This window comes from Aythya ferina (genome assembly GCF_964211825.1).
Source record: "Aythya ferina genome assembly, chromosome: 14".
Taxonomy (NCBI): Eukaryota; Metazoa; Chordata; class Aves; order Anseriformes; family Anatidae; genus Aythya; species Aythya ferina.
In genome coordinates this window covers 11,529,860-11,551,636 of record NC_140312.1, presented here as the reverse complement: position 1 = coordinate 11,551,636, position 21,777 = coordinate 11,529,860, and the positions used below count along the sequence as shown (strand labels likewise).

The window sequence follows — 21,777 nt, the reverse complement described above, 5'->3', positions numbered from 1 at the left end:
AAAGAGCCACGGGGATGGGCAGCGGGACGAGGAGGGCCTGGGGTGGAGAGGATGCTGAGTTACCCTGCTTTTGGGGCTGGGAGTGCCCCAGACTCGGTTTGCTGGTGGATACAGCCTCCCCCCGCTGCAGGGCCAGGTTGGTGCCTGGCATTCCTGGCACCCTCCTGCTTCGGCCTGGGCAGCGGCCGCATCCCCGGCGTGCGGGTGCTGGCGCCGGCGTGGGGCACGGGCAGCGGTGAGGCTGTGGCTAGGCTGGGGCTCGTGCTGTGGGGCTGTGCTCCAGCCAGGGAGAGAGGTGGTATTTGGAACAAGGGCTGCGACTCATAGGAAATCACGTGGCTCGGAGACCTGGGGCTTTACGGGAAGAGAGATTAGAGAGGAGAGGGGGCGAGCGCGCAGGGGCTGGTGCCTGGGGCTGCAGCCCGCAGCGGGGAGCTGGCTCGTGCGCTCCCCGCTCGCACGCAGCTCTGCCACGGCTGGGGGAGCTCGGTGGGTGCCGAGTGTGGTGAAACCCCCGGGGGCTCAGCCCCGCTCCGTGCCCACCCTGCGCCCCGCTGCCGGCCAGCAGCAGCAGGCGGCTCGCACAGGGAGAAGAAGGCGCAGGGCAGGTGGGCAGCAAGCCCTCCCTCCCCAAAGCAGATGGTCCCTCCGAAGCGAGCTGCCCCTTCCACATCGATTACCCGGGCTGGATGGTTAACGATTGCTTTCCAGGGTTAATTAAACTCTCCTCGTCAGGGCTGCTGCACCGTGGGGGAGGAGCGTTCCCTACCTGCGCTCGCGCTGCTGCCTCCGACTGCAGCCCTTGGGAGGGAGCGAGCCTGTGGCTGGAGCTGGGATTTGCTTCCAGGCCAGCACTCGCCCTCAATATAAATCCAGGAGCATGGCAGTTGTGCGGGGAGGATCTCTGCGATGGTCGGCTCTTCTCTCTAGGGCATCTGAAGCACGGCGTTTGTCAAGGTCAGCCGTGGAACCGCGAGTTAACCAGCTCACCGCGGCCTTGGATGCCGGAGAAGAGGCTGGCGGGTGTCTTCTCCCCCGTCTGTCGTTATTTTTTTTTGAAACCAGCCTGGTCCCTCCTCCCGCTACCTTGTTCCTTTAGGTCTAGGCTGCAAACACGTCTCTATTTCCAATTATTTTTAAAGCCGTCAAATATTTGGCAGCTGGACAGTCATTGTAAAGTAGCGTGTTTTGCAGAGCGGGTCACCAGCCATGCAATTGTTCAGAGTTTCTGATTCTTGCATATATAAATACGCCCTTTCATCAGGAGCTCTCAGTCGAAACTGCCATCTTTTGCCTCATTGTCAACATCGGCGAGGTTACGCATCGTTTGCTGACTCACAGCCTCCTGCTCTAATTACTCGGCTAAACTCCCTCTGCGGAGCTCGAGGCCGGTCCAAGCCCCTCGCTTTCCCTCTCCCTGACCCAGTGGCCAGTGAGCCCTGCCTGTGGGGCTGTGTCCCCGTCCCGGTGCTCGCCACGACCCCCCTGCCCCTTCCTTGCCCGCTGGGCTGGTGGAGTGGCCGCGGGGAGCTGGTGGCACTGCTTGGAGCACTGAGCCCAGCCGAAAGCTTGCTCATGCCCAGGAGGTCTTGGGGAATCCTCTGTGGTTCTTGCGCTGCCGGGGTCTTGTGCTCCTTCCAGGATTTGGGGCAGGGGTTGGCCAGCATGGTGAGTGTGCTGCCCTGCTGGGAGAGCGTGTGGCGTTGTCCCAGCCCGTTGCCCAGGCACTGAGCACAAAGCAGGGTGCCCTGTCCCTTTTCCAGACATCTCCCACCAAGGGACACTGCTCCGGTGCTGCCGGAGCGCCGGGACCCTGGTGAGGGGATTGTCGGTGCCGGGACCCCTGGGGTCAGCCGGAGTCTCCTCTCCTCCCTCTGCGGCAGCACCAACTCAGACAAGCTGTGCACTAAACCTGTTAGCTTATCCTCTTTTATCCCAGTCTGATATGATCATCCGCACTGTAAGCTTTCATCCAGGCCCAGCGTGATTTCCAGCGTTGGAGTGATTTGAACAGACGCCGCAATTACTGCAGGCTTGGTCTCACCCCACTCCTCCGCACCGGCTTGGGCTCCTCCGGAGGGCTCCCGTCCCCACGTAGGTGCCCAGAAGCAAAGCTGCAGAGGATGGCACAGGCTCTGGTGTTAATTATTTGCGTTATTTCTTAAATACCCCTCATCCCGTGCTTGCTGGCCTGGTGGTGTGCCAGCAGTGCCATCGGGAAGCGCTCCCCACGCGCGGGGACCTCACTTCTGGGGGCTTGTGCCTTCCCCTTCCCGAGGGGGACCCCAGCCTGCACCCCGCACCTGCTCCCCCGTCCCAGCCAGCCCGGCCAGATTTCTGCAGGGCTCGATCTGGCTTTAAGGCGCTGTTTTTATCTTCCCATGTGGTCGGTGGTAATATCGTGGTGGAAACAATGCCCCTGCAAATCCCGCTTGCTCGCAGAGGTGAAACCCAGCCTCGTAATCCAGCGGTAACAGCAGCGCGCCAAGCCCGGTAACGCAGCACTGCTTGCTTTGGAAGAGCAGATATTTTATTTATTTATATATATATATATAAACATATATGTGTTTGCACAGGCTTCTGTCTGTCACAGAATGGTACAACCACGCATCTTATCTTGTAAAGCCATATTTTGGCCCTTTTTTCAAAAGAAAGTGAATTTTAAGCACAGGAGACAGTGATGGTTTCTTTGGAGCTGTTACGATCTGCCATGTACAATAAATCCGTCTTAGTTTGTGGATTATTGGCCCAATAGACCGTAACAGCTCTGTCAGCCCCTCCTGGCATGCTGTGTCCAGCGAGCTCAATGTTGTGTGGGTTTTCCTTTTTTTTCCTTTCTTTTTTTTTTAACAGAAATTTCCTAAGGATTTTTCCATGCCGTGTGCATGTACGGCAGCTGATATGGAAATCACAGGAGCTCAGTTGTGTGCCCAGGTTTGTTTTTTTTTTTTTTTTTTTAAATATTTCCCCTCTGAAAATACCCAAAGGCACAAATCTAGATGATGGAGTCCAAGCCCCCAAATTATGTTAAAGCATAAAGGCAGAGCTGTCACTCTTCCGGAGAGCGGCAGGATGGCACGGAGCTGTGCCTGAAGAGCCGGTCGGTGGTTTTGGGGAGGGTTTTGCTGGTTTGGAGCGGGGCTTCCCCTGGACTGCCCCAGTTCCATTCCTGCTGACCTCTTCTTCCTAGGTCCTGTGTGTCCTGGGTCCTGGCATGCAGGGTGCAGCTCCCCGGCTGCTCTGCGGAGCAGGAGCCGGGCGTCCCAGGGGGCTGGTGGCATCCCCAGGGAGCCCGTGGCGGGGGGATTAGCACCGGGGCAGCTGGTGGGGGGAGACACATCCCTCTTTGTCCTCGAGCCTGAGCGCTGTGGGGGAGCACTCAGGGCTGGTACAGAGGTTTGGGGGGCTCGGGGCACGCCGAATGCTCCGGGCTGCCACGCTGCACCGGGGTGGGCTCGTGCCGGTGGTGCCACGGGGCCTGCCTGGTGGCGCCTTTAAGGCCCCCAGCCCCGGTGCTGGGGGAGCTGCTTGGGTCGGAGCAGCTCTGTAAGCCCATTAAGAGCTCAGCGAGCCTTACGCCTCGGGGGTCTTGCAGCGGGGACTTGCACTAGTCCAACCTAAACCGCTCGAGCTGCTGCGGTGGGGGCGCGGGGATGGTGCTGGGTGCGTGGTGCCGGCAGCCCCAGCTCCCAGCACGAGGCCGGTGGTCAGGGGCTGCAGCTCAGGTCCCCGGGGAGGCAGTGGGGGCGAGGAGTGTGGGCTCGTCCCCAGGCAGCACCACCGTGGTTTTCCCAGTGCCTCTTTCGCTGTGGGTCCTCTCCGGGCTGGTGCCACGTGGAGGAAAGGTGCTGGGAGGGTGCGTGGGGCCCGGGCAGCTGGGTGGTCGTGCCAGGGGGTTGAAGCAGGAGGAGAGGGCCACTGGGCCTCGTGGAGGATGCTTCCTACCCTTCACCTGGATGTGCCAGATGTCAGACCAGTCAAAAACAAACAAAGGAGGAAAAAAATTAGGGTGAGCCTTTGTGGAGCCCTTGGGATGGAAACGTGCCTTCTGCTGTTTCGCCTGTGCAGTGCTCTTCACAAACTTTCCCTTAATCACGCTCTGGGTTTGCCAGCAGCCCACCACAAGACCAATGGGGTCATCCCGGGTGTTTCCCAAATCGCCAGCGCCCATCCTGCCTGTGGCAGTGGGTTTCGTTTTGCCTGTTCCCCCCACTCCCCAGGTTCAAGACTGAATTCCCCTAGTGCTCCCCATGCCTGTGGGACGGGATGGTCACGGCCAGCAGGAGCAGGCGTGGGGGTGGCAGCAGCAGCTTGTGACTGGGAAGGGGCGAGGGGCTCTGAACCCACCCAGGGGTGGTTGGGGCAGGGGTAGGCAGCAGTGCAGCAGGCGCTGGTGGTGGCAAACACATCCAGCCACACCTCGTTCCTCAGCCACTGGGGAAGTGAGAAAGGGCAGGGACGTTTATGCCGAGCTCTAGTTTTAGCTGCAAACCACCATGGGAGCCAGCTTGTTCCCGGCTGCTCTTTGTGGTGCTGCCTGCAGAGCAAGCCCCTGGGCTCTGTGCTGGGGATCCTGCAGCCCCTTTGCTGCCTCGTCCTGGCTCGTGCCGTGCCTGGTGGTGGTGGTGGCCCCTCGCTCCTTCCCAGCTCCACTTTTGGGCAGTTGTGGTTGGTTTTCTGGGGTTTGCTGCTGCACAACCCATCCCAGCGGTGTTTTTTTTGGTGAGGCAGCGCTGCTGATGCAGGAACGCTGCCCCGTGGCTGCGTGCAAGACCCCGGTGGAGGTCTGTGTGCCCTGCAGTGATCCAGTTGCTTTCTGTCACCAAACTTGTCATCCGATCAAAGGACACCGGGGCTCTCCCCGCGGTGCCACAGTGCCCTGGCGGCACCGCCCTGTGTCCAGCTGTTCTCTTGCCAGTTCTGCCATCCTCCTGCCTAGGACTGCTGTTTTTCTGTGCTGTTCTGGTAAGCTACAGAGAAGGAAGTCCTTCCCCTTGGGCTGAGGAAGCATCAGGAACCAGCAGAGAGCCGGGCACGGGGCCCGGTGTCCATGCAGAGCATGGCGTGGCGTTGGGGCAGGATTCCCCCCGTGGTCCTGGTGCTGCGTGGGGACGGAAGAACAGAGGGTGGAGGGACAGAGGTGGTTGTGGCCAGGGGCTCTTTGTAGCCTGAGTCTCCCTCCCCGTGGGCTGGTGGCAGAATTTCTCTCGTGACATCACAGACGGTCGCTGCTGGAACCAGTGTCACAGCAGCGATGCCCCCACTTCTTCCCCCTTCTCTTTCCCCCGCTGTCCCCGGAGCCCAGCCGCGGGCTGCCAGGAGCTGGCTGCTCTCCCCCGAGCCCTGGCGTCTCCGAGCGCTGGGTGTCACCGCTCGTGGCCGGACTGCAAAACCCCCGTGGCTCTGCTCCTCAAGGGACGAGGAGCTGGGCGCTCCGTCTGCAGCAGGTACAGAGGGAGGAGGGTTCTGGGCAGTGGCGTTCCCTTGCCCTCCTCCTGCTTGTGACAGGACCTTCTGCATCTTCTGCCTGGTGCAGAAGAGTGAGCCCAGGTCTCTCCTCCTCACCCTTCTGTGCCCTGGACTCCCCGATGCGTGCGGCCAGGCTGGTGGCATGGGGACACGGTGGCTGCTTGGGTCAGGCAGTGCTGTCCTGAGGTGCCGTGCCCCAGGGTCTCCAGTTTCCACCACCCCCAGCCCCAGTAAGATGCTGGGCAGCCCTGTGAGCACACACAGCAGGGTGGGAGCTCCTGGGCCCGAGCAATCATTCGGTGCCCGGCCGGGAGCGCCGGGGTTTGATCTGTATTATTGTAGATTTAAAAAAAAAAAAAAAAGAAAAAAAAAAAGTGATTGCTCTTTCCCAGTTCTTGTGTTTCCTGAGAGCGGTCTAGTTTCTCGCTTATCTTCAGACAGCCTCAGGGGTATTCCCTTGGAGTTTGGGAGTTTAATCAGGCATTGCTGGGGCATGTGAACTCTGCGTATAGCGGCTGTTCCCATGGAGGGGAGAGCCTCTCGCAGATATTTAGGTTGGCGTGCCTGTGCTGGGGGCTGGGCCTGGCTGGGAATGCGCGGCTCCTTTGCCCGGGGAGGGGACGGGGAAAACGCCGGGCAGCGACCTGCTGGGCACGGGGTGGCTCCTGGGCAGGGCGCTGGCAGCGGGCACGGGGGGCGTCCAGCGGGCAGCCCCCCTGCAGCGGGGCTCTCAGGAGGCGGCGGCGGCGCTTGGCTCCTTGGCGGTCTGCGCATCTCGGCCCCTCCAGCCCCGGCTCTGACACCTGCGTCCTTTTTTCCCAGCCGCTGAGTTTTTTGTCCTAGCATCCTGGGTGGGGCCCCAGGGGTCCCCGGCAGCCATCCCGACCCTGTCTGCACCATCACCCTCCTCCCAGCCCTCCCGCAGCCCCGGCCCCGCCGGCCCTAGCCCAGCTCCTCTGCTCCTTTTGTTTCGGGGGGGGGGGTTTAATTCTGCCACCGAGCAGACAATCGGGACCTGCGTGGAAATGACCGATAGGCGAGATGCTGGGCTTTGCTTTGCTGGTGAAATCGAGGGCTTTTGTTGCTGGCTGTTTAGCAGGCAGTATTTCTTTTTGGGCTGGATATATTCCTGGCAAGAAAAATGATGGATGCTCTGTTTCGTTTCCAGTGGCAGTGTTTCAGATTCCTTGCTCCAGGGCAGAAGCTGAGCTAACTCCGATTCCGGAGCAGCTCTGGTACCTTGGCAGCTTAAAGGCCACGGGGTTGCTTGAATGACAAGTGGCACCGAGCGCAGGGAAGGCTCGGGAGAGTCGGTTTTGTGCAGCGTGCCCTCGATCTCTTGCAGGAAGCGGGGCGGGAGGAGTGAGAGCCCGCTGAGCGGGGAGGGAGCCTTTCATTGTCTTAGTGCTTTGCAGGCAGAACGTGTGGCGTTAGAAAGCAAGCCCGACCGACGCACAAAGGACCGGGGCGCCGTGCCTGCCCGGCGAGTGGGGACGCGCTGCGAGTCACTGCCGGGGGTGGCTGGGTAGGTGGTGAGAAGCACAAAGTCTTGGGGCACCGCTTGAATTCCTCTGCCCCGGGAGCTCCTGGGCTCCCCTCGCCCCCTTTTTCTGCCCTGACCCCTCCCGTTATGCTCAGATGGAGGGGGGCTGGGTGCGGATCCTGGCCACTGGCTGTGCTGAGAGCGGTGTCTGGTGGTGCTGGGAACCTCTGGGGAGCCCCAGAGGCACCAGCAGGGCTCGGCTGCTGCCCGGGGAGCACAGGATGGGGTCCAAGGCTGGGGGATGAGGCAGGTCTGGGGTTTGTTCCCACCTGGGGGGAGCTGTGGGTCCAGAGCTCCTGCAGTAGGACTGCTCCTCACCAGTCCCTTGGGGCTCCTGGAGGCACGGGGCAGCTCCTGTGTTGAGCTGGGGCTGTGCCCAAAGTGGCCACGGGCTGTGGGGTGCTGCTGGGGGCTCTCTGCCACGGCACAGAGCAGTGCCCTGCCCACCCCCAGCCCCGGCCATCCAGCCTTCCTCCTTTTCTCCCTCTTCTTCTTCCTATTTTTCTCCTGCACGCATGGCCAAGTAAAACATGGTGCTGACCAGAAATAACAACCGCCAGCAGATCCAGACAATGGATAAGCCCCCAGTGAGGGCAAGGGCGACCCGAATCCTCCCAGAGGAAGATGGGATTATTCTGCGTCCTATTAGACATCTGTCAATAGCTGCCATTTGTGGACCCCGGCTGCTTCCTGATGGCACAGCCACCTTCCTGGTGTTAAAATGACTCCTGCAGCAGCAGCAGCAGCCCGTGCATGCTGGATGAGGGCCCTCTTCGGGTGCTCAGGGCCCTGGGCTGGTTTGCACGTGTGCTATCAGCGCAGCAGCCTTGCCCTCGGGGGTGTTTTTGGTGTTGTGGGAGCCTGAGGTGCTACCAGGTCCTCTCAAATACATCTTCAGCCGGCAGAGGGCTGACGGGCTGGTCCACAGCCATCCGCTTGGCCCCTCGCCCCGCTGCCCGTGGGGGTCCTGAGCATCCCCTGGGGGTGTGCTCTGCCACCGCGTTGCCTCCAGAACCTTCTGGAGGTTCGTGGGGGTTGAGAGAGCTGGGAGAAAGAGGGGCCTCGGTGCTGGGGCTGCTCTTGGACGTGGCACTGATGGATTTGGGGCTCTTCATCAACAACGACTCCCATGCTGCCATGCCTACAACTTTGCTTTTAATTAACTTCGAGAAGCTTTGCTGATGCTGATCAGTCTCTCTGTGACCTGGTTATCAGTTATACCCCAAGTAATTTATGCTTTAATCGGCCCATCTGTTAGCTGTGGCGATTCACACGTCTTAGGCCTCGTAGCTCTGGAGGGCTGGGGGGGGTCTCCCCGTGCGCAGGCTGCCTGGGGTCCCTCTGCAGCACTCAGTGCTCCTGCCGGGGTGCCCAGGGCCGTGGCGGGGCGGCTCGGTGGGAGGGCTCCCCGCAGCTCTCTTGGCTCGAGGGAGAGCAGCGTGTCTCTGCCAAAACCTCTTTCAGTTCCCTTTTATGTCCCCTCCCACTCGGAGGGCTTGGGTTCCTTTCCTTTGAGACACTCTCTCCGTTTTGCTCTCGCCCCCCGGGGTAGGGCAGTGCTCGGGTAGTGGTGCCGGCTGCGGTGCCGTGTTCCTGCCCCTGGATGCTGCAGCCATGGGGTCGGTGTCTCCTGGCTGCTGGCACGGGCAGCAAACGTCCCCAGTGCCCTTCCCATGGGGTTGGTCAGCCCCGGTCCCCTGAGCATCGCCGCCTTGAAATAATGTCGGTCACCTCCCTCGGCAGCGTGATGGGGAGGCACTGGGGGGGCTCAGCTGCACCCTTCGTGCTGGAGGCTTCCCTCCAGGAAGGCCTGGGGGATTTGCAGGGTGGTTCTGGTGGGCTGGGACCACGTCTCACTTCCAGGGCGGACCAACGTCTCCTTGTCCCGCAGACCCCGTGCTGGCTTGCCGGCTAGCCTGGAGAGGACAGCACCTCGTGTTATCCTCTGGGATTTTATGGGTTTACTCCAGCGCTTGGCTCTTCAGCGCCCGTTTTGTGTCGTGCCTCCTCCTCCGGCCCTGGGCGTGGGACGGCGCTGGGGAGCTGACGCCGGGCCGGGAGTGGGCGAAGCATGGAAGCGCTCCCCAGCAGAGCCGTGCCACGGCGCGTGAATGTCAGATGCTGCTTGGCTGTGAGATCGGCTCCTGCGAACACAGATCTGTTCAATCCCATTTGGAGGGAGGTGGGGGAGGCGGCGGGGAGGAGGGGGGGGCTTCCCGAGTCTCAATCTGGTAGGTTTTAGTTACAGTCGTTTTCAGATTTGGGCAGCGAATGGCGCGGCTTTGGCACGGGGTGGGGGGACCGGGGGGGGCTGAGCCGTGCAGGGAGAGCACCGGGGGAGGCGACGCTGCCAAGCCCCCCATTGTCCCCCCGGCTGCAGGGGCTGGCTGTGGCTGGGCTCTCCTTCGCCTGGGTCCCCGGGCAGCAGCTGTGTGAGCAGAGGAGGGGGAGGAGGAGGCGCCCGGAGTTGTCCACAGGGCAAATGGAGCCCTGAAACACTCGGATGGACGTTTCAAATCGCGTTATCTCCATAACCGCCCTGCTCTGGCCCTTCCAAGTGGCAGCGGAGATAAGTGGATTTCGAGGGAGCGCCTGGTCGTCTGACATTTAAGACTCCTTAATCCACAACCACCACCCCTCAAAGGCAGGACGGAGCCACGTTTCCCAGCTGGGTGCCGTGGGACACCCCAAGGGCCCGCGTGGGCTCAGGCAGTGGCTGGTGCCCGTGCTGGTGGCCGAGCACTGGGGCAGGTCGGGTGCCTTGAAAGCGTGGGGACAGCGGCTGCCTGGACTATGGCTGGGAGGAGATCGGGGTGCTGCTGGCATAGGATCAGCTCTCCATTTCCTCTTGGGCACAGAGGTGGCAATGTTGGTGGCATATCTGTGCGTGGCACAGCAGTTGTGCCCTCTGGGCACACTGAAGTGCCCTCCAGGGCACTTCGCTGTTGGTCTGAGTGTGTCTGTGCAAGGCAGGAGCTGTTGGGGAGGTGGCATTTCTTTCTGCCCGCTGGTCTGGGCACACACAGGAGGGCGGCGTGGCCCCGCTGCTCGTCCCTGGTGGGCGCGTGAGCCGTGGGCAGTGTGGCACCGTGCGCCTGGCACTCGCTGCTCCGGCTGCCCCTGTGCCCAGAGCTGTTCTTGGGAGGCGCCGCAGGAGCGGTTGTCTGCGAAGAGGAGGCCGGTGGAAGCCACTCTGTGCACCATGATGATTTGCCATCTGCTTTCAGGGCTATTTCCAGATGCTGGATTTAATCTTCCATAGCCTTTTTAATTCAGGAGTTGGCTTCTTAGCGTCCCCCAGTGCCACCTCGGGAGCAGAGAGGAGCAGAGCGGCTGCCACAACCAGCCCTTCCTTGCCCACCCGGTGACCTGTCACACCTCTGCCCAGTTCACCTGCAAGTGCCCGGGGCGAGGCTTTGCATTTACAACGCTGCCCCCAAAAAAACCCAAGCCTCCACGTCCTCTCTGGACATCCCGAAGTGGGTGGGGGTAACTTTCTTTGCACACCCAGGAGCCGATCTTCTGGCTGGACCAGTTTTGGGGAGGATGAATGGGAAGGGCAGAGCTTGGGGGCTGTTGGGTTGACGGAGATGAAGACTTGCAAACAGCGTAGGTGCAGGATGTCCTTGTCGTTCTCTAATGGTACCCCTGCCTGTTAACAGGTCCTGCTGAACGGATGTCCTACAGGGACATTTCGCCTTGGGAGACTGCGGCGTGATTTCCCCCTTCCTACCTTGGTTCACCTCGGTTTCCCCACGTGTTTTTGGCTGTTCAGTGGCCACGATGCACCACGGGTGCCCTGGGACACCCCTCGCACCCCCACCACTGGCATCACGCCCATCGCCCATGCTGCAAGGGTCACGTCTGACCCCCACAAAAAAAAATTTGGGCTGTGAAGGTGCCTCCAGCCCAGGGCAGCGGCAACGGTTAGGGCTGGCGGTGACGTGGTGGGTCTGTCTGTCTGCCTGTCTGCCTGTCTGTCTATCCCAGTGCTTTACTGGGAGGTGGGGGCCGTGCTGGGTGGCTGGCCGCTGCCTCGGCTGCACGGGGAGGGGCGAGGGGGGAGGAAGCAGGGACAAAAACCCCGCGGTGGACACAATTACAGCCACGTAGTGCCTCCTTTTTAGAGGCTGAAAAGACGCTGGTTTCCCTTCCGTCGTCCGTCTGCTCCACCTCTGCCGGCCAGACAATGGCGTGGCCCCAGTGCCCACCAAGCAGCGCACAATGGGGAGGGAGCCGCGCTCCCGGAATTTAAAAAGCTGAACTTTTATTTTCTCTCTTTGTCTCTTGAGCCTGGGAGCACCTCGGCTTCAGCTTTTCTTCTTCTTTTTTTTTTTTTTTTTTCCTTCTCTCTCTTTACAGTCGTGTCTGTGCATGGCTGAACGAACAGTGGCTCTTACGGGAGGAGATTGATTTATTTAAAATTAAAGGAAAGCAGAAGTTATTTTTAAAGACAAGAGTTTTTACATCTGAAGGAGCTGATTACTTTCCAGTAATGCTGGGCAGTGGACAGTGAAATAATGCAGGGGGGCTGGAAAGCACCGTCCGTCATTTTTACAAGAAGCAAGGCGCCTCTCCCGCTCCTCTCCGAGGATAAACGGCTCCTGCAATCAGCCAGCCGCTGTGCGCACCGCTCGGTGATTGCTTCTGCAGGTGCTGGGCCGCGGGAGCTCCTCTTGCCACCTTTTTTTTAGAGTTGCCGGCACTCCTGTAGCGCTGGGCGGGCTGAGCTGAGCCCAGGGAAGGGGAGCAGCGGGGTGTGCCGCTCTGGAGGTTTTGGGTTCTTTTGGGTGAAGCCCTTGGAGAGGAGAAGCCTGGGGCTGGGATGGCAGGAGCCACTGCTGGCTCACCCAGGGAGCATCCAGGCTGCCATTCCTGGTCCCTGGGGCAGGGAGTTCCACGGAAGGGCAGCTCCAGGCTGGTTTCTGGGGCTACCCAGCCCTCTTCATGGGCTCCAGCTCTCTTGGAGCTCACTGGCAGCTCGGGCCCTGGGGTGTGTGCTGCCAGACCCATCCTGAGGCTCAGTCCACTCTGGAGGGGATCCCGCAGGGATGGTGCTCAGGTCTCCATAGGCTCAGGTCTTTGTAGCCCTCTCCAGAACAGCCCAGGACCTTGTGCATCGGGCCGGGGGCCACCGGGGCCGTCCTGGGGCCTCCTGACCTTGTTGGTGTCCCTTTGAACCCTGGCACGCCTCCAGCCTAAGCCGTGCGGTGCAAAGACCTGGGCGAGCAAGCGCATCACATGCTGCTTAATGCCGCGTCTGGAGCTAAGCACCTTCCGACAGGGACCCAGATGACGCCGCCCGGCGCCTTCCCCAGGGAATGGGGGCCGCAAAGGGGGGGCAGGAGCAGAGAGAGAGGGAAGGGGGGGCACCTCCGTCTTCACTCGGGTCAATCATAAAGACGGGATTAAGATAATTAATTCCTTCCCCCCCCCACACACACACCCCAGTAATTAGCAACCTAGGCAGGGGCTGGGGAAGAGCGGCCAAGACGTGTGGGGGCGTGGGGTGGCCCCGGTGGTTAAGGGGGGGGGTCCCGTCTGTGCCCGCCGCAGCCGGGCACCCCGCGGCCTGGGCCCCGGGAGCCGGAGGCAGCGCCAGGCGGGTGCAGATGGCGGGGAGCTGGCGGCCGCGGAGCTGCAGCTGGGACAATGGCGGGATTGTGCGGCGGCGGGGCTGCTGGCTCGGCGCGGCTGCCCCTCTGCTCCGGCAGCTGGGTGCTTTCCAGGGCACCCGGCTGCGACGGCCGGCAGCGCGCTTGGGTGGAGAGGGTTACGCACGGTGGCGGCTCCGGGAGCCGTCGTCCCCCCGGGGGGTGGTGGGGAAAGGGGCTGCAGTGCGGGGGCCTCGTCCCGCTGGCGCCCAGCCTGGAGCGCAGCGCTGGCGGTTTAGGTTGCCGCGGGGTGCTGCGGGGGTGCCCGTGGGTCCTGCAGGTGGCCCGTGGGGACAACGAGCAGCGGGACCCACGCGTGCCCTGCCCGTGGCCACTCAGGGTGGGAGTCCCGTGGTCCTCGCTGTCCTTGGGGAAAGCCATTTACCGGCAGCACACAAAGCCCTTCCCCTCCTGGCAGGCTTTGCGCTGAGCAGCCCACGTCGGCGGAGGCTGCGGGGTTCGCTCAGCCCCAGCTCGGGGCTGTGTGTGTGTGTGGGGCGGGGGGGGGGGGGCTCCAAGCTGCTGGGACCTGATTTACACAGCGGGGTGGGACCGGAGAGCAGGTTCCTGATACAGCCAGCTGGAGAGGGCTGGCCGTTACGGCCGACCGCGGGGGAAGATGTGCCCTTGGAAATAACTGATGGAGACGGAGACCGCAGCGTGCTGCTGTGCAGAGAGAGGCGTGGAGGTGCAGGGCTGCCAGGAGCACAGCCAGGAGGGAGCCGGGCAGCGGGGAGGGGGGGCTTGGCGGCGGCAGCAGCAGCAAGCTCCAGCTGGGACCGACATCCTGCAGCCAGTGCCCTCCCTGCTTCAGTGCCCACGCAGCGGGGTGTCAAAGAAGGGGGTGCAACAAAGAGCCCCAAAAAGTGTCTGAGTGGTATCAGTCAGCTCAGGCTCCGTCGGATTACGGGGAGGACAGAAGCGTGAGTTTGGCAGGCTGGTAAATCCAGGTCTGATCCAGCACCGTGCCCTGGGGCTGCAGATCCCTGCTCAGCGGCTGGGTCTGGCTGTGAGCTGCTGCCCGGGTGTGCGGGGCAGGGGCTGAAGTGGAGTGTCCCTGTGCAGCCGTGTGGCACTGGGGTGAGCCCTGCTGGGTGTCACATGCTTGGCTCTCGCCCCCCGATCCGCACCCAGGTGGCCACGGCCCTTCCTTCACCTGGGCAGCGGCTCGGTGCCAGCTGCCTGGAGGCAGGAGCTGCCCACCCGGGGGGGGAGCAGGGCTTTGCCCCGAGCGGCGGAAGAGGAGAAGGGCCGCAGGAAAGGCGGTCACAGGCGGGCGTGAGATAACGCCGCCGGGCTGCTTTATCTCACATCCTCCCGTTAGATGCTTTTCCTGCCGCGCTCCCCTCCTGGCCCCAGCGCCGCTGGCTTTTTGTCGTTAAGGTGTGACCCGGCCTAACGCCGCAGGAGCGAGCTGGGGATGGGGACAGGGCCCGCTGCTCCCGCTGCTCCCCGGCACCCCGCGGCCGCCCGGACGGAGCCACGTCCTGGCCTTGCTGCCGACCTCTCCCTGCCCGGCCCGGGGCTGGGCCACAGCACTGCACACGTGGCCGCCAGTCGGAAGGGCAGGCTGTCCTGCCGCTGCAGCCCTCCCTTCCCACGTGAATTGGAGAGCTCCAGGCTGGAACCCGAGTCCTGCATCGATCCACACTGCATCTTAAATCCCGCAGCAGCTGAAGCAAGCGGTTTTAGTGCAAGGGGTGGGGGTGTTTTTCTCCGCAGGCGAGCTGTCTCCTGTGTCGGGGTGAGATGGGCTCTCTTCCTGTTCCAGTAATGTGGTGTTTGGCACGGGGACCTTGCCCCCGTCAGCATCTAACGGCGGTGCTGTGAGGCAGTGCGCAGAGCTCTGCTGCCGGGCTGTGTCTGGAGGAAGCATCCTGGGCTCTAGCAGGGTGCAGGCACCACGAGGCCGGGCACGGGGGTCCCAGCAGAGCCTTCCGTGCGTGGCCATCTCCCTGCACAGCGAGGGGCTGCAGCCGAGGGGGACCTGTGGGACAGCGGGGCCGTAGGAATGCTGCCTGCGCGGGGGCTGCTGTGCGCAGCCTCCCCAGGGCAGCGTGGCAGGCGAGGGGCCCCCTCCGGCACTGCCCTCCCCCAGCTGCTGCTGGGGTGGGGACGTGGGTTCCTGCTCCGCTAAGCCCTGGAGCTTTTCTCCTCTAAAGCCTGATTACTCTGGCGGTGCCTGTGCGTGCGTGCATGCGTGCGTGCTCGGGAGGGGAGGAGGAGGAATTTCACAACAACAAGTGTTTGCAGCCACACTGGGCCCAGCTGCCCCCGACGCGCCCGAGGGGCTGCGGCGTTGCTGCTTCTGCAGGGAGGAACCGAGCCGAGAGGGCTCTCCCAGCACCTCTGCCGGAGCAGCAGTGCCCGTGGTGGCCGTGTGGGCAAAGCACTTGGGGACACGGCACCGGCGGGTGGCGAGGGGCTTGGAGCTGGATGCTGAGGCTGCCCTGGGGCTCCCGTCACCCATCCAGTGGTCTGGGTACGAGGGCGCAGGAAGAGGCTGAGGAGGGCAGCCTAACCGTGCTGGGCGAGCAGCATCCGCAGGGGGGGAGCCGTGGTGTGCCAGCTCCGGGGCAGCCTGTAGGCGCCTGCCCTGCCTTCCGCTGCGGGGCCGCATGCTGCTGGAGCAGAGCAGGAGAGGAGACCCGTGACTTCCCTGGGGTTTCAGTCCCTGGGGGAGGAGCGGCGGGCACAGAGAGCCCTTAAGCTGTGCGGTGACATTGCTGCCGGGCCAGGACTTCCTTTGTGCCCCCTGATTTCTGTCTGGATGGCGACCCTTTTAAAGAGCAGCGGAACGGATCTCCACCGAGGTCCGTTCCCTGGAGTTTCTTTGTTTGTGGCGCTGAGACTTTCATTGCAGGGGGAGGAAGAGATGCTTTGAAAAGCCTGTTTGCTCTTGCCAGTACTAACTCTCTTTTATTTTCTACTTCCAGAGCCGTATGTTTTGTATCAGAGCCGCAGAGTATGTCTTTGCACTGAAATTGTACTGAAGACCTTTGCAGCCGACCCTGGAGGATACGCCCCGTTCATGAGCGTTCCCGTTTAAGCTTTCTCCGGTGGCTGGTGTGCTGGTGCTACAAGAAGGGCTTTGGGGGTCTTCTGCTTTGGTTTTGGGGTGCTTTTTTTTTGGTTTGGTTTTGTTGTTCTGCTCCGTGCACCATGTCGAATTCGGGCTCCCATCAAGACACTGGGAACAAGCCAGAGACGGAAAAAAATAATCAAGATGACTCTCATCCCCCTGTCAACTCCGAAAGGAGGAACAAAAGTGGAATAATAAGTGAACCTTTGAACAAAAGTCTTAAGAAGTCCCGTCCACTCTCCCACTATTCCACCTTTGGTAGCAGCAGCTCGGTAAGCGAACATTCAGAGAAAGGCAACCCCTTAACTAATGGCAACGAAGCAACTGTGGAAAAAAGTAATTCTACCTCAAAGCACAAAAACATCTCTAGTATGCTGAGCAAATTAGACAGGGTGTCAGAAATCTCCTCAGAAGGACAGAACGCCCTACAACAGTTTGCTCAGTCGACAGAAATGCTCAAAAGAGTGGTACAGGAGCATATTCCTCTAGCAAGCGACCATGGGACTGGTATCTCTGATATGGAGGCAGTCTCAGCTGCAGAGACAATGAACAGCCCCTCTGATTTTCCTTACCTGGGGGCTTTTCCCATCAACCCAGGCCTTTTCATTATGACCCCTGCTGGCGTGTTTCTGGCAGAGAGCGCGCTCCATATGGCTGGCTTGGCAGAGTATCCAATGCAGAATGAATTGGCATCTGCCATCAATTCGGGGAAAAAGAAACGGAAAAGATGTGGCATGTGCCCGCCCTGCCGAAGACGGATAAACTGCGAGCAGTGCAGCAGTTGTAGGAATCGCAAAACTGGCCACCAGATTTGCAAATTCCGAAAATGTGAAGAACTCAAAAAGAAGCCTTCTGCAGCACTGGAGGTAACCGGCCCCTGTCAGGCACCCTAACCCTTCCTTGGGCTGCTCTCCTGGGTTCGGATCTTGCCCTAGATAATAAAACACCTGGTACTTCTTACTTTTTTTCTTTTCCATTAACAGTTCTCACCACGAATTGTGTGCTTTCCCAGTGCCCCTGTCCCTGCCCTTGCCCTTCCTTATGTACTGGGGTGAGCGCTGGGCTCCCTCCCCACCCCAGGGTGATGGTGGCCCTGGTGTTGGCATCTGCTTGAACGCCAGTGCCAGCATCCGTAGAGGGGTCACAGTGTCAGCTCTCCACAAGCCAGGGAGCAGTTTCTAACCCGGTGGCTGGCTCGAACGATGGCAGAGGTGTCTTTCAGGGTAGAGCTTGTGAGCAGTAGTGGTGGCGAAGCCTGTGTTTGCGGTGCACTAGGAGCCCAGCCCTTCAGCATGCTCTTTGTTCCAAGAGGGAGCGAGGACGCCCATGTTTTCGGGTGGGAAGTGGCTGCAGCACGCGTGTTGGGCAGGACGCAGGCGAGGGCACATTTGGCATGTGGGGCCGCTGCGTCTGTGCTGGGGCGATGTTTTTTATCCCCAGGGCAGAGTCTGGTGAGGTTCGCTCAGGTGCATCCTTGACTCTGTGCATTGCCAGGAGTGGGTGAGTGCCAGGGGCAGCTGCTGTGCTGTGGGATGCAGCCCCTGGTCTGGTTGCCTGCTTTGGTGCCTTGTGGAGCATCCCCTCATGGCCCCTGCCTTGCTAAAACGGTCAGGGAAGGTGCATTGCTGGCGTGGGGACTGCAGGAATGGTCAGGTGTCTGGAGTCATGGGATTCAAATTCACCCTGGGCCATGCATGCCTGGCATAGCACGTGGTCAGCCCTGGTGGGTGCAGTGTGGATGAAGGCATGGGGTGCTGGGAAGCAGCTGTGCTGGGCTGAGAGCTGTCTGCGGGCTCCCCCATGTATCATGCCTAACCTGGGTGTGATTTCTGTGGGAGCACATCCAGACGTCAGCTGTGCCTCTGTGCTTCCTTGTCCTCCTCCTGCTGCTGAGCGCACCCACAAAGCTGGCAAAGGCTAGAAGTCACCCTGACATCAGCCGGATCGTGCGTCCTGGCACGAGGGCATTGCCCGTGCACTGCTCTTCCCAAAGAGATAACCCACTGTTTCCCTAACCATGTTCTACGTTTTCAATTAGCATCAGCTCTGAATGAATAGTGAAGGGGAAAAAAAATCTATTTGGGCGGTGGGGATGAGGAGAGAGGGACTGTGTCTTTCAAAAACCGCTGTATTGCTAAATTATATTCTTGTTCTAATTTGCTGAGTCAGTGATCTGGAAAAAGGGAGAAAGGAAAAAAAAAAGTTCATCTCTTCGGAAGAGTCCTAAAACAGGTCAATAGAATCAGAGCTCGCATCAGCCGGAGGAGCTGCTTCCTTCTCCTGGCACAGTTCTGGTTTGGGGACGATAAATAGCTCGGGGAGCCCAAGAAATGGTCACCCCCTTGATGGTTTTCCTGTTCCGCAGCTGGCTGGGAGTTTGGAGCTGCTCAATTTTGTAGCATTGAGGCCTGTCCTTCCTGGGTGCGGGATTGTTAAGGTTGAGGAAAAGTTGGTGATGCTTGAGCAGTCATAGGTTGCTCTGGGGCATTGGCATCTCTCTTTTGGAGCAGATCCTCCTGGAATGCCACCGTCAGGATATCAGCTTGTGCTGTGCATTGATCTTGGTAGGGCTGAACAAGATTGTGTCCCTGTGTGGCTGGGAGAGGGATCCTTAGGCTGATGTCCCAAGGTCAGCTGTGTCATTCGGTCTCGGCCCACATCATCCAGCATTGGTGGCTGCATTGCCTTAGGCCAGCCTCAGAGCAGACACCAGAGCCACTGCCACCTGAGTACCCTGGAGCCCTGCCTGGAGGTGGCGTTGGTTCTGGGGGGGCAGAGATGCTGATACCTGGGCAGCTCCATGGGCTGCTGGTCCTGCCTGGGCATCAGCATGTGGCAGTGCTGAAGTTGGGCTGAAAAATTGATAGGGCTTTTTTGAAGCTCTGTCCCCCACCATGCCTGTGCTAGAGCTGACAGGGAGAAGAGCAGCCCTCAGTGACCCTGCCGGGCTGTGTCAGCCTGCCAGCCACACGTGTGGGTAGCAGCATCCTCAGAGAGCCCGGGCAGGGGCCGCAGCTGTGATTAAACATTGATCTAAAATCAAGCAGTAAAAAAAAAATAGAATTAAACCTTTATGGCAACATAAAAATCAGGCTAAATCCCCATCCTGCCATTAAGCTTTATCTGCACGTCTAAAAAGCCTGAATAACCAGTCGCCACTGGTGTCCTGCTGTGGTGGCTGCGGGCTGAGGCTCTAGGGCCAGCGAGGCAGGTGGGACGCTTGGACAGCAAGAAGGGCTGATTCAGAAAACCCACTGGTTCCCTGCAGCTTCTCCTAACCAGGAAGAGTGAGCTCAGGATGGGCTGGGAAGAGGGATGGCCTCACCAAGCCTTGGTTCAGTGCCTGGGGTTGTTTTCCTTTGGTATCTCGTGCTCATTTGGATGTGGAGAAACTGAAGGAAGCTTTCATGGGTGCCCTAGATTTTGGCTTGCTGTCCCATCTGAGGCGCATCCTCTTGGTGATCATGTTGCTGTGTGCTGGCTAACATCACTTGGCCTTGCTAACATCATGGTCCTTGCACAGGCCACCTGTGGTCTCATAAACTCTGGCTTCCCACTTCTATCCAGCAAAGAGGTGGGAAATGTCCCACCTCTTTCTGGGTAGCCAGGTCCTCCTCTCAGAGGAGCACAGAACTTCTCTTGGAGCCTTCTCCCCACGCCAGATCTCTCCTCTTTCCTTTCCTGGAGGTGGCTTCAGAGAGGTGCTGTCTGGTGTCAGGCACTTTGTCCCATGCAGGATCAAGCCTGGTCAGGGTTGGACCATGTTAGTGGCTGGCTTCATCCCTCTTCCCCCCCCCCCATTTAGCGAGATGCTGAGAGGTGGTGCTGGGGCTGTGCAGCAAGAGCCCCACGTTGCTCTTGCGAGGCATCATAGCTCTCTTTAGGTGCTGTGCAAGCCCAGCCAGCTTACTCCCTGCCTCAGTTTCCCTCCCCGTGCCCTCACACAGCTCTCTGCCAGCTGGGGTGGGCATTGAGGCGATGCAGTGCACTGCAGGATGTGGCTGGGCGCTCGGTTTCTCTGCCTGCTGTCTGTCTGTCCATCCCTGACATGGGTGGGTGGCCAGGGCCCTCGTGGTGGGCAGGCTGCAGGAGACTGGAGGGGACGGGACACGAGGGGACAGAAGGGGACAGGATGAGCTGGCTGTGCCTGCCACGGCAGTGGCGGCTCGGCTCGGCCCAGCCATTGTGCTTGCTATCGGCCGGAGGGGAAGCCGGAGGCCATGCCATTGTGTCTGCGTGGTGCGGGGACAATCGGGGGGTGGCTTTTCCAGGTGCCCCCTGGGGAGCCCAAGGCTGGCCAGACCTTCCCCCCCACACCCTCAGAGGGGCTTGGGAAGGAGGGAAGTCAGGCTGGGTGGGTGCTACGGGGAGGGCCACGCAGGCCGGTGTCTGGCATGGAGGCCTCTGCCACTGCCCCTGCAGCAGCTCAGCTGCTGCCCGTGGCCCTGTGCAGAGCCTGCCGGGGGTGCTGGGCCTGGCCTCAGCGGGGCCAGGTGCCCGTGACAGCTGTGGACCAGTGTCCTGGGTGGGCTTTGCCATGCCTCGTGCGGGCTGCCAGCCCGTGTGGCCGAGTGGCCGTCCCTGATGGCCTTGTCACTGCTGTTGGGCACTTGCTGCCCCGGGAGCCGGGCCGGCGGCCCCCAGCAGCGGCTGCGCGTGGAGGTAGCTGAGCTGGCCCCAGCCTAACGCCTTGTCCCTTCTTTGTTCTGTTCCTCCCTCCCCTGTCTCTCTTCCTTTCCAGAAGGTGATGCTTCCTACAGGAGCCGCGTTCAGATGGTTTCAGTAGGAACGGGAATCCCAAAGCTCTGTCATCCAAGTGCAATGTCACTGCTTGCTTGTGTTGTCTCAGGCAAGGGATTTTTGGCTGAAATGAATGGATGCACCTGTGTCTCTTTAGAACCAAAAATATTTTCTCGCAAATTTCATTCCTGTTTTTATAATTTTTTTTTTTTTGCGTTTGTTTAACATCTTCGAGTCCTAGTCAGACATTTAACTGCTTTTCAAATAAAATAATTAAAAGAAAAAAACAATGGATCTGTAAAGTACCAAGACTTAATAGACAGAGTATGGACAATCAGTTTCTTTCTGTGTTTTGGTGTTGATGTTGTTTATGTGTGAAAGATGCAGTACTTGTGTAGGGAATGTAAATTTACAGTAACCTTTTAAAATCTAGTTACTAATAAGCACTACTGTAATTTAGCACAGTTGTTTAATTGCACCCTCATTTATACTTTTTATTTGATTATTTCCCATCATACAATAGAGTGGATAGTTTCTAGAATGCCTCAACTTCATGTTTATAAATGAGAATATGTTTAAAGCGATGTAGTATCCCTTCTCCTAGCCATTCACGTATGTAAGTTTAACCAGCAAGAGGTTTGGTATAAAAGATGGAAGAAAACAATTGCTACAAAAAATGGTGGTCTTTGAAAAAGGAAAAAAAGAATAATAAAAAAAAGAAAAAAATGTCATTGTTAGTTTATTAATATAGAACAAGAAATACTGCATACAGAAAAAATCCTAATTGCAATGGTTTACTTCTAGAAGTAATTTTTGTAAACTTACTGAAGTTAAAATCAAAATAAAAATAATATTGCAGGACCTGTGCTGAAGCAGTTATGAAAAGTGATATTTCTCTTCTGTTCAAATCCCCGTCTCTCCAGCTCTCTACATCATTAAATTGAAATGCTGTTTGTAATGTTTTAGCGATCCAGGCTGTTTTTGTGAATAAAATGAATGCATGTTTTGTGTCATGATTTACAGCTTTGTTATTTCTCTCCATCCCCGTTTCAAACAGTTCTGGCCCCCTCGTGCCCGCTGTGCTGCCTGTGCAGCGGCCAGCACCCATGGCCTCTGTGCGCTTGTTGCACCAGATGCACTCCTGTCCCTTTGCTCCTGGTGGTTCGTGGTGGGTCCCCAGCAAAGGCTGCACAGTGGCCGTGCCGGGCGGTGGAGGATCCTCCCCTGGTACACGGGTGTGTGTGGTCACCCCCTTTCCTCGTGCCCTGGAGCGGCAGGGAGGGAATCGC

At 59.5% G+C, this 21,777-nt stretch overlaps 1 protein-coding gene across 5 annotated transcripts in view; it reads left to right on the top strand.

Annotated features, from left to right (window-relative positions):
• Positions 1–21,504, top strand: part of CXXC5 (CXXC finger protein 5) — a 34,613-nt gene extending 13,109 nt beyond the window's left edge. For 3 of the 5 annotated variants that reach the window (XM_084535871.1, XM_084535872.1, XM_084535874.1), the window contains exons 2-3: positions 15,603–16,614; positions 20,490–21,504. In XM_084535871.1, coding sequence (XP_084391997.1) covers positions 15,829–16,614; positions 20,490–20,534 — 831 coding nt within the window. In that variant the 5' untranslated portion in view covers positions 15,603–15,828 and the 3' untranslated portion in view covers positions 20,535–21,504. Of the gene's footprint in view, positions 1–14,203; positions 14,411–15,602; positions 16,699–20,489 lie in introns of those variants that run through there. The other 2 variants (XM_084535873.1, XR_014697980.1) reach the window with 2 other exon arrangements.
• Positions 21,505–21,777: the final 273 nt, after the last annotated feature.